Source organism: Macrosteles quadrilineatus, unplaced genomic scaffold (genome assembly GCF_028750875.1).
Source record: "Macrosteles quadrilineatus isolate MER2022 unplaced genomic scaffold, UCM_ALF_1.0 Scaffold_3__2_contigs__length_128488019, whole genome shotgun sequence".
Classification (NCBI taxonomy): Eukaryota; Metazoa; Arthropoda; class Insecta; order Hemiptera; family Cicadellidae; genus Macrosteles; species Macrosteles quadrilineatus.
The window spans coordinates 53,462,522-53,479,319 of NW_026542596.1; the positions used below are offsets into that span (position 1 = coordinate 53,462,522).

Consider the following 16,798-nt stretch of genomic DNA (forward strand, 5'->3'; position numbering starts at 1 on the left):
TCAAACGTTCTAATTAATATTCTTCCAACTGTCAAGGTTTCCTCCAGTACATTGGACAAAAACAAACCAAATAAAACTTGAAAGAAATGACGTTTAAATAGCTTTTTGACTATTGATTGATCGGTTGGACATGTCATTGTATGTATTAGCGTGTGTGGTTTTTAAGGGACCAATTGATAGACTGTTAAATGACATTGATAACGATCTGGCGTGACTACTGTCAGGATGGGTAACTATCTCACTAGTGGCGCCAAATACTGATTTATTGGATATTCTGTTATGTCAACTTATATGTATATTTTATACCTAAAGTAGCCTATATTTGCCTTGTAACCATGTCGTTCACCGACTTGTCATGATTAAATAATTATCAACATAAAGTCCTTTCCGTCGAAAATAACAGAAATTTTAAATAGTCTTAAATCTTTTTGTGAGATTCACATTTTCCGATTGCAATAGTTGATGTACTATTGTGCTATTTTTCAATGATACATTCCATTCTACATGGATATAATGATTAATTTACTAGGTAAAAACTTATCTTACAGTACAAGGGTTATTTCAATGGACATAATTCAAAATAAATAACACAATACTATTTATTTTAACTTTTATTAATCGTAAAAGTTTGAGAATTGATGTACATGATATAATTTAATAAAAATTTACAAGATAATCAAATCCACAATCGCTAGGTTAACAGTAAGAAGATATTACATTTAACATGTGAAATACTTAAGTATGAGCTCCGTGATTGATAAGTACAATACAATAGGAAATACAATCTGCAGGATAAATTGGTGTTGGATACATTTTTTGTATTTGCTAACTAAATGATAAAAACTAAATATAAATACATATCACATCATATCATAGTTCGTCTACTTTAAAATAACTTACTCCACTTATCATGTTGCTGAAATAATAATAATAGTCTGAATATGGGTTTCACAAAATTAGTAAAAAAGTCTCTAAATTTTGAAAGCCATTCAACAAAATATAAATTAAAATAAAATACAACTTTATTCGTCTTCATAAATAATTAAAAATATTATTCTAAACATAATCATTCAACCCATATAGTTTATTTATGATTAAAAAAATTAGTAATAATTGAACATTTTCACATATCAAGGGTGTAAGGTAAATGATCTTGGAAAATGTATACCATCTTTGGAGATCATAGACATTCTACCAACTTATTGGGAAAGAAATCCTTAATCTCACAAAGTAACAATTCGATTCTGTTTTTCAAACTCAAATAATGAGGAAAACTGGGAGAGAACTTATTTTTTATATTTGTGCATGTGTTACTATTTGTATAATAATTCACTTAATTTGCCTAAAATATTGTAAACCGTTATAGTAAGTGATATGTTAAAATTTTCAACAATATAATCAATAAATTACGTTTAAACATTTACTTTCGGATATGTTCTACTAGATCCGACTTTTCTACAGATAATCGAGAGAATTTATACATCACTAAGGAAACTACTTAGTCTGAGCTACATTAAAAAGGCATTCAAAAGTCATGCAATGCCTAAAGATTAAATAATAACAACTTAATGTAAAATGATCACAGTTAGTTATACAAACATACGATTGCTTTTGTGAATATTTAATACTTAAATGTAACGAGTATGCTATACATTAAACCTGAAGTTTGAGGTGATCTATATTGAATTTACAATCTAAAATACTATTTCTACAACGCTTAAACTGTACAGGTATCTAGGTACAGCACGTATAAACAAACTTTGGTACACTAGACTCGTTGGAGCTAACAACAGCAACAAAAGTACAGTAAGTGGTAACAGAGATCTCACGCGGGTCACTCATCATCGGTAGGAACTATGGACAAACAAGGAATTCCAGGGCTAGGTGCTGACACGGATGGTCTCTACCTCGGCTATGTTGTTGTTTAAAGAAGATTCCTCTTTGTCTATCTTCAATTTGGCTTCGAATGTTGGAGAATCGAGATCCTTACGAGAAGAGAAATCAAAACCCTTGCTCACAACAAGGCCCAAAGGGTTGTCTTGATACCCGGACTTCCCCATTGTGTAAGGGAAGCTAGGATGTTCGTGAGGCGAGTCTCTGTAGGAGTCTAGTGTAAGTTCGGAGTCGTCTTCGTCTACTTGGTTGGTCGTGCTGTTGACGAGTTCCTGACTCGGCGGTGTAGTCGGCAGCTTAAACTGGCTGAGAAGATTCAGGTTCAAATTTGGTCCGAAATTCTCCATGTTGGAGTAAGTGACTCGGCCGACAAAGTTTCTTATGTCGACACAAGCGTCTTCTCCGTCGTTCTCATTACTGCTACCGGGGCTGTCTGCGACGGCCACTATCCCACTTCCGTCGTCTCCTTCGTGCTTTTTCAGATGACGATCCAGATTGGTCTGCTGGCCGAAGCAGCGATCACAAAGAGAACACTTGAAAGGCTTCTCCTTGTTGTGTATGTTACGAACGTGCCTTTGCAGATTGGAAGAGATGCTGAAGCAGCGTTCGCAATACTTGCATTTATATGGTTGTTCCCCAGTGTGAGTTCTCAAGTGTCTAGTCAGGTTGGCAGATCGCGGGAATTGCTTGCCACAAAACTTGCAAGCGTATCTGTCCTTCAACTTGTTACCGTTAACGCTATCTGGTTGTGGATTCAAAACCTCGTGGTAGGGTTTAGCGCCTCCTGGGAAATGTTGCATCGGTGGACGTAGCATATCTAAGGGAGCTCGTGGCATTCCTTGCCCGTTTGCTAGCCCGTTCACCATCGATGCGAAAAGGTTAATCCTCGAATGGAGTGGAGGAAACTGAGACGCCATAAATCTTTCGTGGTTTGAGTTTGAGTCTGGGGAGAAGTTTGGAAAAGCGTTGCGATACATATCGAAGCGTATAGATGGATGAGGGTGAATCGGTATAGGGCAAACCATTGATGGCATGACGTGTTTCTTCGGGGAGCCTAACGGTTTGTCTGGAGTAGGTGATCGCTGAGGAGGTGGTGAACTCATAAGCTCCGACTTGGGTCTTATAGCCAACATAGTCTTTGGAGAAGCTGGTGAAGTACTCGACCGATTAGGAGAGCTTGCTTCGTAATTGTTCGATATCAGAGATTTTTGAGCTGGGAATTCTGTCTCGTCATCTGTATCAACGCTATCGCTTTTATTAAATTTCTTTTTTGGAGATTCGACGACTTCCTTCTGGCAACGGTTTTGTTCAATCTCGTCATTGTCATCGTCACTCTTCCGCTTTCCTTCAACTCTCAAGTCCAAAGGTTGGTCGTCCCTGAGCTTCTCAGATGGATCTGGGGTGGATGCTTTGTCACTAGAAGAATGTCTCTCGTCACTGGAAGTAGATAAATCATGAGGCTCAGGCTGAACGTCTACAACATTGATTTCTGGATCAGGCAGGGAATCCTTCGGATCAGAGTAGGTGTTGGAGAGGGCAGGTCTTGCTGGTGAAGGCTTGGACACAGCTTCCTCAGCTACATTGGGAGATGCTTTGCTGAAGCTGAAATTAGGATGAGTAGAAGACGGTGGTGTAACACTACGTCTCATACCTAACTCGTGTTCTTTGTCTTTAAGAAGATTGGACAGAAGATGATCATCCGAGTGGTGGTACTGAGGAAATTTACCATTCATCAAGAAAGGATTTGGTTTCAACGAATGTTTGTCTTCCATTTTCAGAGATTGGGCAAGTAGTGAGTTGTTAGATTGATTCAGTGCCAATAAAGCCGCTGCGTGATGCCCTGAGAACATGGCAGGGTGGTGATACGGGGGAAGGATGGTGGTCGGAGGGTAGAAAGGAGGAGCCCGAGGATACATAAGGTAGGGTGAGTGGTTGTTGTGTGGAGGGATATGTGGCATCGTTCCAGGAGGTGGCGTCCTAGAACTCCCAGGATCGCAGAACCTCTTGTGCTTCGCTAGAGCGTTTGTGGTGCTGAAGTTTTGGTTACACCTGGCACACTTCACTTGTTGGCGGCATTTGCTGTGCATGCGCCTGTGTCGACAAAGGTTGGAGAACTGAGTGTACGCCTGGAAACAGAACGAGTAGTTTAGTACGTAGTAGTTTAATGCAACGTGTTAAACAGCGATATATCTTAATATGCTAATGCATTAATGGAGTAGACTTTATCTTTTGTGAGAGATAAATTCTTCTGTTAACTGGTTTCAAATGTATAAAATGATGGACTTACAAAAACTATTACCATTATTTAGAAAAAATAATATTTACTTTATTCAATTTTAAAAATATTACAGGTAATAATTTCCTTGGTGTTTGCCAATTATATAAGTCTAACTGGCCAGTGGAAAAAATGCACTGAAGAGGAACTATTTTAGTTACAATACTTTTAATTTCTGTTCTTAGTTTTCCTTAATGTTTAAACTCCGCCGTCTAGGTTTTATTGAAGCATGCCAATGATCTATACTATTTTACATGAGTACCTGATTGCGCAGGTAAGATCTTTAGGAAAGGGTTTTCTACGGGAAGGACTTAAGGACATTGATAAATGTTCATATGATATTATTTAACAACGAAAAGACTATGGAACTTCTAATATGTCTTGTGAGAGCCTAATTTCACTTAGGTCTTACAGCGTTTGTTATTAGACCCTTTTGGGACAAATTAATGAAGTTCTTTTGGACTTAGGAAAGGAAGACTTTGGAATTGAAAAGAATCACTGGTTTAGAAAGACTTAATACTTCAACATGAGACAACAATGGGTAAGGACTTGGGAATAAACTTAACGTTCACCTGAGTAGCACCAACCTTCAAGCAAACGTCGCACTGGAAGGGTTTGACGCTGGAATGGATGTGGCTGTGCTGTTTGAGCCCGGAGGACGATGCGAAGGTTTTGCCGCACTCGTCACAAGCGTGGCTCCTGGCTCCCACGTGGCTGGTGCGGATGTGCCGCTGGAGGTTGCTGCGGTCGGTGAAGACTGTGTTGCAGTTCTCGCAGGTGTACTTCCTACTGTGAGCGGCGACGTGGCGGCTCAGCCCCTGTTGGCTGCTGTAGGCCCGCGGACACTGTCTACACTTGAACTGACCCCGAGGGTACTGGTGGAACAGCACTAGGTGCTCGTCGAGGCTGCAACAGAAAGCGGTGTTGAGTAACTGTGATTTGGAAAATATTGTTTAGCCTTTGGTTACTTACATGTTTTGAACATTACATGAACGTTATATGAACATACATGAACATTAACAGAAACTTTTTTAGAATTATAGTCAAACTATAAAGCCTTCGCTGAGGAATCGGGTGTAGAATCACCGAATATAGTGAAAAATCTTCCTTCGCCCTTGATTATGTAGTAGAATTTATATGACAATACATGGAAATCCTGAAATCGTTATGAAAAATCATGTGCATAAAGATGACTTAACGTTGAATATTTTACTGAATAATTTAAAAAGTGTTGGCCTAAAAGATTTAGTCCTAACTCTAACATTATCAAAGAGTTTGCAATGTTTTCACGTAGACCCAGGTACCCAGAAGAAATTGTATAAAAAACTAGCAGAGTGCCTGACCTACGTACCGGAATAACGTGTATTAATTTGTTTAATACAGTTGCACCCGTGTTTCGCATTTGCAACAGGAAAAGGAGATGGGAGAGGAAAGCTTTGTTCTTTAAATTTACAGTTTGAATTAGTTACACATAAACTTCTGATTTTAGATTCAAATTTCAATTGTACAAAATCTTTTAAGTCTACTTCTTTTCATTTACGTAACTAGTCAAAAACTTATTAGGCTACTTAGTACAATAAACGAGCATCGATATATCAATGTTTATGTGTTGCATTGATTTGCATATGAAAAACCAGTATTTATATGATTTATTTTATTCTTTTTTAATTACAATGCCTTAAAAGTGCATGTATTTGAAACCTATAATTGAAGTCAATTAGTAAAAAGTTATTTAAAATACCTGGCACCTGTATTAGAAAAACATGAAATATAAATTAATCTTTTGGCGAATTTATCCAATCAATGTTAAATCATTATAGGCTTTGTTAGGGAATAGAGAAAATAAATTGTCAATATTGCAGCTAAAGATACTACAGTAAGAATATATTATTTGTACTAAATTGCCTATGAGTCGTAACTACTTTACCGCTTGACTTTACCGTTCTTCCCATCCACACAGATATAGATCCCAAGCAAGAACAAAAAAACTAGCGAACGATCACGCCATACAATCCTAGGGAAGCGGCAAGTTTCAAGTTATGTCAATTATGAGTGGTTTGAAGTGTGAACGTCGTGGGAAGCGCAAGGTGTAGGCGATGACGTTTTGACATGAAGGGTCTGAACAGTTGCCGCTGATGGAATAATACAGAGGGAGGCACCGTGACAATTAAATATTAATGTCTCGTGACGATAACACTGTAAGATGAAAACATGGGGGGGCATCACAGTGTGTGACTTAGCGGGGAAAGGGGAGGTTGATTCCGAAATTGTGCGGCTGAGATGCAAAAACATATTGAATGCTTATTAGAGCCTTTACTAAATTACACCGGTTTGCAGACGACTCATGAGTGTGTATGTCCACCTAAAAAGTCGTTAGAGCCTTAAGTATTTTAATTTGTTGAAGTATTTGTAACAATTTGGCAATTTTTTTCATTTCCTAGAGAACTATGTTTTTCTTTACCGACTCACTATAGGGCATTACGTATGGTGTACTATCCAGTGTTTTTCTTCATTTTATATTCATTATTTTCGGGTATGTGTATACATTTTCAATAGTTTCTTTTTTGTAATTAATGGCTAAACAAATAATTTCAAACAAGAATAATGGACATTAGCTAAGTCATAAAGTTTTGATTCCTTTAATATCAAAAAGCTTTTCACTGATTATTTATGCACATTGTCAAAAAAACGCATCTGGATAAAAAATTAACTCCTCTGAGGACGAAACCAAAACATACATGTTAGAAAGTAAGAACTATAAAACACACTATCCTAATAAGAAAGTCAATGTCTCCGAATAAAATAAACAATTTCCTTATTTTACATGCTTTTCATTCCATTACATTGAATATACATACATTTTATATTCTACCGCTACAACCGTATTCCACGAGAGGGAGGGAAGCCTTTTAACGTTAAAAAGCGCCGCACTAAATTTCAATGGCTGAAAGAATAAGAGACAAATGCGGCTTGGGTTGGGGTCAAAGAAATTCGCTCATCTCACATCTGACCTAAAGTGCGATGGCTTGTAGCTGCGACGCCCCACTGGGCACCACGGGGCACGAGGGGCATCCCCTACTACAGGGGCACGGGGCATCGCTGAGTGTCAACCCCACACTTGCCCATTACACTAGGTCATTTATTATCTCACTGATCACACCCTAGTCTTCTACATGTGTTGAGATTCATTAAAAGTTAAATGATTGTTAGAGGGGTAAGGATAGAAAAGGGTATTGTGATATTGATAATTGGTTTCTTTTGAAACGTATAATTTGGTTGTGGTTATGCATAAATTTGAGATAATTATCGTTATTTTTAAAGTTTGAGAAACTTGATCGGTCGAAAAATTAATATTAATATTAACATAAACTCTGATAATAGTTTGGATTGAAATATAATTAATAATAAAAAGCAATAGTGTCATAAGCATTTAGCCAAGAATTAAACGTAATTATGTACATAAAGGTTGAATATCCCAAACAAAATATTGATGGAGTTCGTGTTTCTAACTTGAGTTTAAAAGGTTGCAGAAGGTTTGCAAACTCGAACTAGATTTGAGGAGAGCACCTTAACTATTTTTTATACCAAAACGTTGTAAATTGGAGAATTGTATAAAGTTCCCAGGAAATATTTGTTATGACGCTATAATATGTGAATTGTCATTATTTAAGCTGAATAAAGATGCTCTCTAAATGGATATTTATAATTTCTAGTTGTATTTTCAAAAATATGCGTCTTCTAGCATTGACTTTACACACTTTCTAGACACACAAAACATCTCTAACTGCAAACTTTCCAGACTTCAACTAATTGATTTATTTAATCAAAACCATAATCACCTATAGCGTTACATTAAATCTATTGTTACAAGCCCTGGTTGTTGTGTATCATATCATAGAAAAATAGAATTAAATATGGACCAACAGCAGTGTTGCGTTTAGCATAAGTTCAGACGTCCACCACTGGGAGCACCGTGTCGTTGCGGCGCACGAGATACGTAGCTACACGGCGCTCCCAGTGGTGGACGCCAGAATTTAGGCTAACCGCAGCTCTGCTGTCGGTCTATATTTAATATACTCATCATATACTCACTTATCGTTGTCTGAGAAGGTTTTGCCACAGACATTGCAGGAGACTTCCTCGTCTTCATCAATCTCTTCGTCACAAGTACCAGAGTGTTGTGAAGCTGAAACAAAACCAGGAGGTCAGACTCAAGATGAAGAAATACTGATGTTGATTGAACATCATTTTTCAATTTATTGTATATTCAAAACATGTTAAATACCACTGAAGTAAACAAAATTTCATCGTGTGAAAGGGTGATGCACGAATATCGGCAATTGAGATTAAGGGGGTTGGCTAAACAAATATGTTTACTATATTAAAATTCGTGTAGCAATTAATAATCCTAATTTTCTAAGTATCGTACTTTTTAGCGTAGTTTTTTGTTTGTTTTTAAATTCGTCAATACAGTTGATTCAATGAGAAAATGTAACAAGGATTTACGAGGGTTTTAGTACCGTGAAAAAATTAGAAACGTCAAAGTGAAAAAGAAACTTTGGAATAAAATCCCATAGTCAACTATTTCAATACACTTATTGTTTAAAATTAACGCTTAAAATCTGAAATATTCTTTTATGATGTGCTGTAAAGAATCTCTATTGAAGAGAGTAAAATCAAAAAAGACAGTTTAATAGGGAGGAAGGTATACACAAATTTTAAAAGGGAAAATGCACAAAACGAGGGGTTTTTAAATTTCGAATAATAAGTGATGGTTTATCTTTTTTTATATAATTTAAATTCATAAATTCGTACCTCACTGTGTATTGTTAAAAGAAATTTGTTCCAATATTCGGCCACCAACCCAACTTATGTATCGATATATTGTTTACTATGTAAAGTATTATTAACTGATTATCCCCGATGCACTCTGATGAAGAGTGGGATGTATCGTATTAACGATGCATTATAAAAGTGTCGGTGTTTTGTTTGACGAGAGTAGGGGCGAGTCGCGAGTTACAAAGCCTGTGATCCATCACCTTCGGATGGTGCTGTTCTAGGACGCCATTTTTCACCCCTTCTTTCTTCGCACGACAATACACTAATGTTCATCAATATCCAAGGTTACCCTCAGTGTTCTTTGTACATTTTAAAGTGCTCGAGTCAATATTGACAAATTTCCTTGGTGACAGCCCATTGTTGGAATATGGGACGATGAAAAATAATTTGCCACCTTGCCCTTTTGCGGTGTCGATATCGGTATGTGGGTTTGCGGTTTTTAAATCACTGATATTTACTTTTATTTTAATATTTTCAATTGCTAGTCTTGTGATGGTGCAATAGGGTTCAAGAAAATTATTTTTGCATATGAATTTAGTGCATTTGGACCAGGCAATTTAATATAGGGATTTTAATATTACTGCTATTTGGTAATTATTTGATCATTTTCAATTACAAAAAATATGCAAAATCGTATTGTGTATATGGTTGATAAGAGACGAATTTAAAAAATCAAAGGGACATATGTAAAGAAGTCATGAAGTTAGCATAGGTTAGTTTAGTTTTGGGGTTTTGGGCTCTAATCTCTTATAGCGATCGAGTATTTCTCAACGAGTTTCCTCTTATATTATATTATATTACAGTTTCCTCCAGTATCTGGCCTTGGACAACCAAAGGTTTAAGCATTTTCACTGTTATTTCTTTCTCCAAAGTTTAAATCCTTAACACGTCAGTTTCTAACTTTAAGATGCTAGAAGACACCTTTTTGTCATTCTTATTGGTTCATACTTAAAAAAAAATACCATTATCAAAATCTGCTATAATCAATTAAAATCAAACTGTCCCGGTCATAATCATGTGAAACCGTTTCAACAAAACCTAACTACACCGATACAAGGACACTAATTTCTGTCTAAAACTAAATAATAAATAAATAATTTATGACATGCCTGGTCAGTAGTTCCACGCCTGTCCGCGACGTCGCTAGTGTCGGTAACCGCTGTGTCATCATAGTAGCATAAATCACACACGATTAATGGCTTCATGCACAAGTGTGGCCGAACTAGCGCTACGCCATGTCATATTTAATTACTGCTACACTCCGTGTTGTGGTAAAAATATATGAAATGCTACATACATTCGGGTTTTATAGTTAGGTGAATCTGAGTTATAATCTTCCCTAAAATGAGTTTGATTAATGAGTGCTACGTGTTTATTTGAAGATCATTTAATGCACATATCTATTTATTCGTACCGGCAATATTTGCTTATGCAGATAACATATTGTTTGTAAGTCTTAAATTTGCCTTGTTTGGTTTGTAAGGTAATGTGTTCAAATCACGTATCTATTGCACACAAACAAACTATGGAAATCTGTGCTGTGTTAACGTCGTTTTAGTAGACATAAAACTTTATTCTTATAAATATTATACATACGGTCAACTTCCTATGGATAAGTCATGTAAATATTCAATTTAAACCCCTTCGTTAACGTGTACTGCTGAGAATATGTTTCAAAATCAAAATTTAAAAAAAAATGTTACAATTACAGATGGAAGCTAGAAGACACATCCTAAATTTAGAAAGAACCTCTAGGAAAAACTCTTTAAAACAACATTTCAAAGATTTGTTCGTCCACAAAATTAAAAACTAATCCTTTTGCAATGGTTCCACTATGAGAACGTGTATCGTCTAATTGCTACCTAAAGCTTTACAAATTGAACCATTTAAGCTTGAATGTATTGTCAAGTACAGGCAAAAAAGGTATCCAAAATATTAAGGTATTTTAAAGATTCTTCACGAAATGTCCCTATTTTTTACCAACTGTCAGTTACAATTCCGCTATTTGTTTCACCGGCCGATTTGTTTCCTGGAAGTACGAAGTCTACTATTAAATCACTTCCTTTGACCGGACAGCCAACCCTTTACACCCCATCGAACCCGCCGTTGACCGTTCGTCTTTTTAACTGTTTCTGTGCGGTCTACAGTCTACAGGACATACGGTCTTCAATCACACAAATAGAGCTTATTTATGTTAGAGTAATATTTTAGAAACAACATTATCCTTTACACAACATAAGGGTTGGAAAATAAAAAAATATGCGAAATTTACAATACAATTAGTTTAACAAGACTTAGGTTTGCAGGAAGGGTAAAAATGTGTTTTTTGTTGTAAAATGTTAATAGTTTAGTAAGAAACGAATGTATTTTCCAAATTTGATCAAAATATGTTCATAAACAAGCAAACTACAACAGTTGACTTATTCTTCAAAAGAATAACATTTGAATTTTAAATTTACAATATTTTGGAATTTTCTCCGTAACTATTAGGCGCACAATAACGCGTCAATATACTAAATTATTTGTTTTTTTAAAGCTCTACAAAATGGTTTGCAAATAAATTGTGAAATGTTGTGTTTCTATTGTTAATTCACGTGGAAATGTGAAACCGCTACAACTCGTATGGTGGAGTTTTTATCACTTAGGCCACAGAAAACATACGGTTATAGTAGTATGTTTTCTGTGCTTAGGCTGTTGAAATTAACCTTAAACTTAATCGAATAAATTTAATGTATTGAACTATTTTAAAGTATTAGAAAAAAACAAGAGTAGAAAATTAAAAACACCCCTCTCGTAAACAATAAATCTTTTAAAAAGACGTTTTATACAGTCATCTGTAAAATATTAAATTTAGGATTTTATTATGAATAAACAGAGCAGTTTTGTATAGTTAGGTATGTGTATATAACTTTATTTTTTTTTCATTCAATAAATTCAGTTCTTTATTTTAAGAGGTTTGAACTAATATTTTGATCACGCGGTATTTTATTAACTATGAAAGTGCATTGTTAGGATAAAAAATGTTATTTCAATCCCATGACACCCCGATAGAACTATGTTACCTTTGATTATGAAATATATAATTTTGGGAAAGTCAACAAGCATGAAAGTAAAGCGCAATGTGCATATTTTTTACTGAAACAATACATATAAAATTGCAAAAATCTTAACATAAGTGCGATTCGTGACTCTTTTGCTTGGATAGTTTTTAAAATGTGGGGAAATTCTCATCCTTAAGGGATAGAAGCTAAGCAGATATGTATCGTTTACATAAATGATGTATTTTGTTGCGAGATTTTCAACACAAACGGATGAAAGTTAGCGAAACGTATTTTTTTTTTCTTGACTAATATTTATAATATTGTGAAGCTTCAATCTAATGGAACGAAAGTGTGACATGGTGTACCTTTTTGTTTGGATAATATTTATGGCATTGCAAAAGTCTCTACCTAATGGTACGAAAGTGAAGTGCAACGTGAATCTTGTTCTACGTAAACAATAACATTGTAAAAGTCTTATACTAAGTGCAATAAGTATCTTTTTGCTTGAATAAAATTTTTTCTAATATTGCGAAAGTCACCATCTAAAGTTATGAAAGTAAAGTGCGATGTACCAGTTTTGTGCTTTTACCTCTTATCCGGTGTCAGGTGAACTATGGACTGACACGGTAGATGTATCTGTGTGTATGACACGGTTTATGGTTTGGTCGGTGATTGGTCGCACCCCCTCCCCCACCCCTCCAGGGGGATGAGGGAGTTTCCGGAACGGAAAGACGCTCTTTTCCCGCCAAGCGGTGGAAATCGCGGGCACTTCACGTCGCGTCCCCCACGCGCTCTTAAGGGAGAAGTGAGTTTTAAATGTGTGTCACATTTTGAGGCTGTAATAGGGTAACTGTAACTAGTAAACACGTTGCTCAAAATCGAGCAATTGCAAAGAAGTAAAGTAGTTATTTAAAAACAAATAAAAGTCATCATAACTTCCGATGAGTTTAAAAGACTTTGAAATGAAAAATAACAGCAAGTAAAATATACAGCTGATCAAAATGTAAACAATCATGTTCTTCATAAGGATAACATGGGAACTTTAACAGCCACTGGGGCAGAGCCCAATGGACTTTTTCAAAAATGTAAGTCAGTTTGCAAATATACGCGTCACGCTCTTTCCAATGAGACGTCAATGGATAAAATCGGTTAAGAAATGGCGGAGGAGTTCAACCGACAAAGTTTCATGTAGCGTATTAATTATATAGAGATTTAATTGTATACGGTGTGATATAAATACATTATGTAAATATTTAGTTTAATTGCTTTATGCAAATAATTTACTTTAGTTTCAATTAAAAAAGTGTAGATTGTATTTTTAACCATGCATCTGTTACTTTATTTACCCTGTAATGGTAAAACACATCGAAATATCTGTAGCATACACGGTTGTTGATTTGGTTAATGATTTATAAGTCGTTCATATACTTGTTTGTATTTCCTGAATTTACTGAAAGGCTAGTATTTGTTGTTATGGGCTCATTTGTATACCGTTTGGCCCAGTAACAAATATTCCTTCGTAAGACCAGCAATTCGGGGGCTGAGCTTTGCTCGGTGAAAATGCATCAAACATTATTTGCTTGGTAGTATGATTAATTGCTATTAGCTGGAAAATGCAGTAACAAAAGTAACAAGTAATGCAAGTAAGTAATAAGTAATGCAGTATGCTGTGACCCAGTAACAAAAGTTTAAATCCTATGTTGCATATTTTAATTGAAATTGTAAATAAATTACTGTATCAATGTTGTTAGAGGTTAACTTTTAAAAAGGTCAAATGTATAACTTTTCAGAAAAGTTCATTTATTAGCATTTTGTCTAATAGCCATGCTTCAGTGGCTAACTAGCTCGTACTTGTGAAAAGTTTCTCATAATTACACAACGCATTTGTCAGAGCAGACGGTAGGAGCGCAGTGCTGTCTGGCAAGTTTCTAGTTTCTATATTCAGAAGATTAATACTGCTCTATCGGTAATGATGCGAAGTAGTGGAAAGGTCAAGTAAACTAGTAGAGGCAGATGAAGAATATCCGTGGAAGAGTGGATTAGGGCAGTAGGTGGCGCTGTTCCGAAAACAAGCACCACAGTATGGCAGAGGTTCGAAAACCTACGGCAGTGTACAAAGCTGTTTTGTTGTAGAAGAAATACACAGTTTTGAAGTGCACTTTTTTAATGTGTTGGTTGGAAATTAATCATTTTATTTAATTTATATTCTAATTATTTCTGTTTTTGTTGGTTTTTAAGGAGCGTTTTGTTTGAAGCAAACTACATTGAAACTCTAAGATTGATTTGATATTTTTAAATGCATTTATCGAGAAGATTTTTTTACTAGATTTTGATAGTAGTTTAACATTTTCTTTACAATAAGCAGATAGTCTGTATATTAATTCCTATTCTAAAAATTCTTTATCGGTATTTTAAACAGTGTTTAGCCAAAAGATGTACCCCAAAGAGAAAGCTTGTTTCAAACAAGTCGTTAAACTACTTTGTGATGCATTGAGCGAGAAAATTATCACAATTGCACTATTATATAGGTGCGTACTGGTTTCTTGAAATAATTCAGAATATTGTTTATCTTTTTGACTGAGACAATTCATTACTTTTTAATATTTCACTGTTTCATTGACAAACACTTACGACTACTAGACTACCCTTTACACCATTTTTTGTGTTTTTTACGTCTTCAGTTCTTCAGTTAAGCCTACGGTTACGCTCCTAGTTCAAAAATAACCTTAAAATACGCTAAACGTTGCTAAACTAAGGGTTATAGAAAGTCGTTTCAATTTACAAAAGACGATTATCCGCTGAAGCCATCCTATAACACCTATTACGTCCCAAAGTGGTGAATCCACACAGTTGTGCAGGACGAGGAACCACGCATCATAACCACCACACCACGGATGACACTCATACACGGTATATCTGCGGTTTAAGGGTGACCGACCACCCTCTCTGTTGTAATTAGATTAGCCTCCAGTGACGTAATGCTCCACCGACCTCCGTCGTCTACCGTTCCAGATCTGGACGTGGACTATGGGACGGACGTGAGAACGGACGTTACTAGTGGCATCTGTTGTTTTAATTATCCCAGCATCAATTAACCTGCTGGAGTTTTCAATTTGTTTAGAGTGTACTTGTGGAAATACAAGTGTTTTCTGCACGTAATTACTATAGTAAGTTCTATGCTTGAAAGCAATTGCTGTCTAAGTTTCTTATTCTTGACTTTGCTAGACTTAACCTGCTAATTTGTAGTTTTAGAAGAAAAAATTGAATACTACTTTAAAAAGTAGAGATAACAACAGTGAAAGGTAATGAACTTTTAACTGTAGGTTCAACGTCTCAACAATTATGGCCCAGGATACTACATGCTTTGGTGTTAATAGCATGGTGTCTATAGCTGATGATGGCATGTTCTAATTTAATTTATTTTTGTTATTTATTTACCTTTTAATTTTTATTGTTTAATTAGTTTTAAATCAGCATTACTCTGAGGTTTTACTAAAAATACACGCTAAACTTTACTGTATCCTAATTCTATTTATCATATTATGTTATTTTTTAATTTTTATGTTGAATTGATTTTACTGAAAATATATGTAATTCAAATCATCAACCGAGTTTCATATTTTTGTTCTTCAGTATCAATCAATGTGCTTATTGTTAGTCTGTCCACGATTTAATTGTGATCCCTTTCACACGAAGAAAACCCCGCAAGACAAATTATTTATTTACATATTTAACAAATTACGTTTGCAAAATATTTAGTTTTGCTAATTTTTAAGACCCTTGTCTAACTCGGTTCCGAGCCCCTTTTTTACTGTAAAAAAATAGTTTTACAGTATATTGAAATCGTTATTAAAATTAGCACAGTTGAAATAAAGTTTTTTGATTAAAGCTCAGTTTTCTGGTAACTATACATTTTCAATTACAAAATGGTCCATGGCTAATAACAGATGCTGGTTTAATTGTGCAACACAAGGGTTCGGTCCCCGAGGTCCAAGGTTCAAATCCCACCAATCAATGGTAATCCCACAACCTCAGGTCTAGCTTGACAAACGGTTTCGGGCCAGAGTTTACTTACTTTAAGTTTACTGTAAGTTTACTTACTGCCTTTCATAATGTCTTAGAATATAATGAGACAGCATAAAACTGTAATATAATACATAATTTTCATATAATACAATATCTCGTTTTTCATCGCTTTTGCTTTTATCAATCAGTTAAGATTCATAAAAATCGTAAAACGAATCACTTCTTCGATATAGTGATTACACCCTAATTAATGTCACCCTCCCCAAGCGACAACCCCCCATTAATTGTCGGGGAGATCAAAACAGGCGTGGGAAGTGTCAACCTACCCTCCCACCCACTCTCCCCATCCGTAATCCGTAGGCTGCCGTGGCACCGTGATTGTTTACAAATCCGTTACGGCTTATTAAAACCCGTGACCAGGAAGATTAGTGACTAAGGGTTGACCGGAACTGCCGCTAGTGGCTTCCGGGTCTGTGGTAGCACCTGGACATCCCAGGGGTGGTGAGGGTACTAACTGTAGGGGTAGGAGTATGGTAGAGAGTACTACCTGCTAGATTTTCATGAAGTACAGTAAAAGCTAGAGTGGGAAAAGTGGATAAATGAGACTTAATAAAATATACCTCCCGAAGATACCTGGTAGAAATGTATCGTTGGAAGAAGAAAATAATTAATTCTTGGGTCTGTTTCTCCAAGGTAGGAAACATTCTGTTTTGGTTTAATGTCA

General features: G+C 35.7%; 1 protein-coding gene across 1 annotated transcript in view; it reads right to left on the bottom strand.

The window, feature by feature from the left end:
* Positions 1-664: 664 nt before the first annotated feature.
* Positions 665-16,798, bottom strand: part of LOC128989204 (transcription factor hamlet-like) — a 60,424-nt gene continuing 44,290 nt past the window's right edge. The window contains exons 10-12 of the mRNA XM_054411076.1: positions 8,261-8,354; positions 4,756-5,074; positions 665-4,019 (exon numbers count right to left, since the gene is read on the bottom strand). Of these exons, the coding sequence (XP_054267051.1) occupies positions 1,881-4,019; positions 4,756-5,074; positions 8,261-8,354 (2,552 nt within the window). The 3' untranslated portion in view covers positions 665-1,880. The remainder of the gene's footprint in view (positions 4,020-4,755; positions 5,075-8,260; positions 8,355-16,798) is intronic.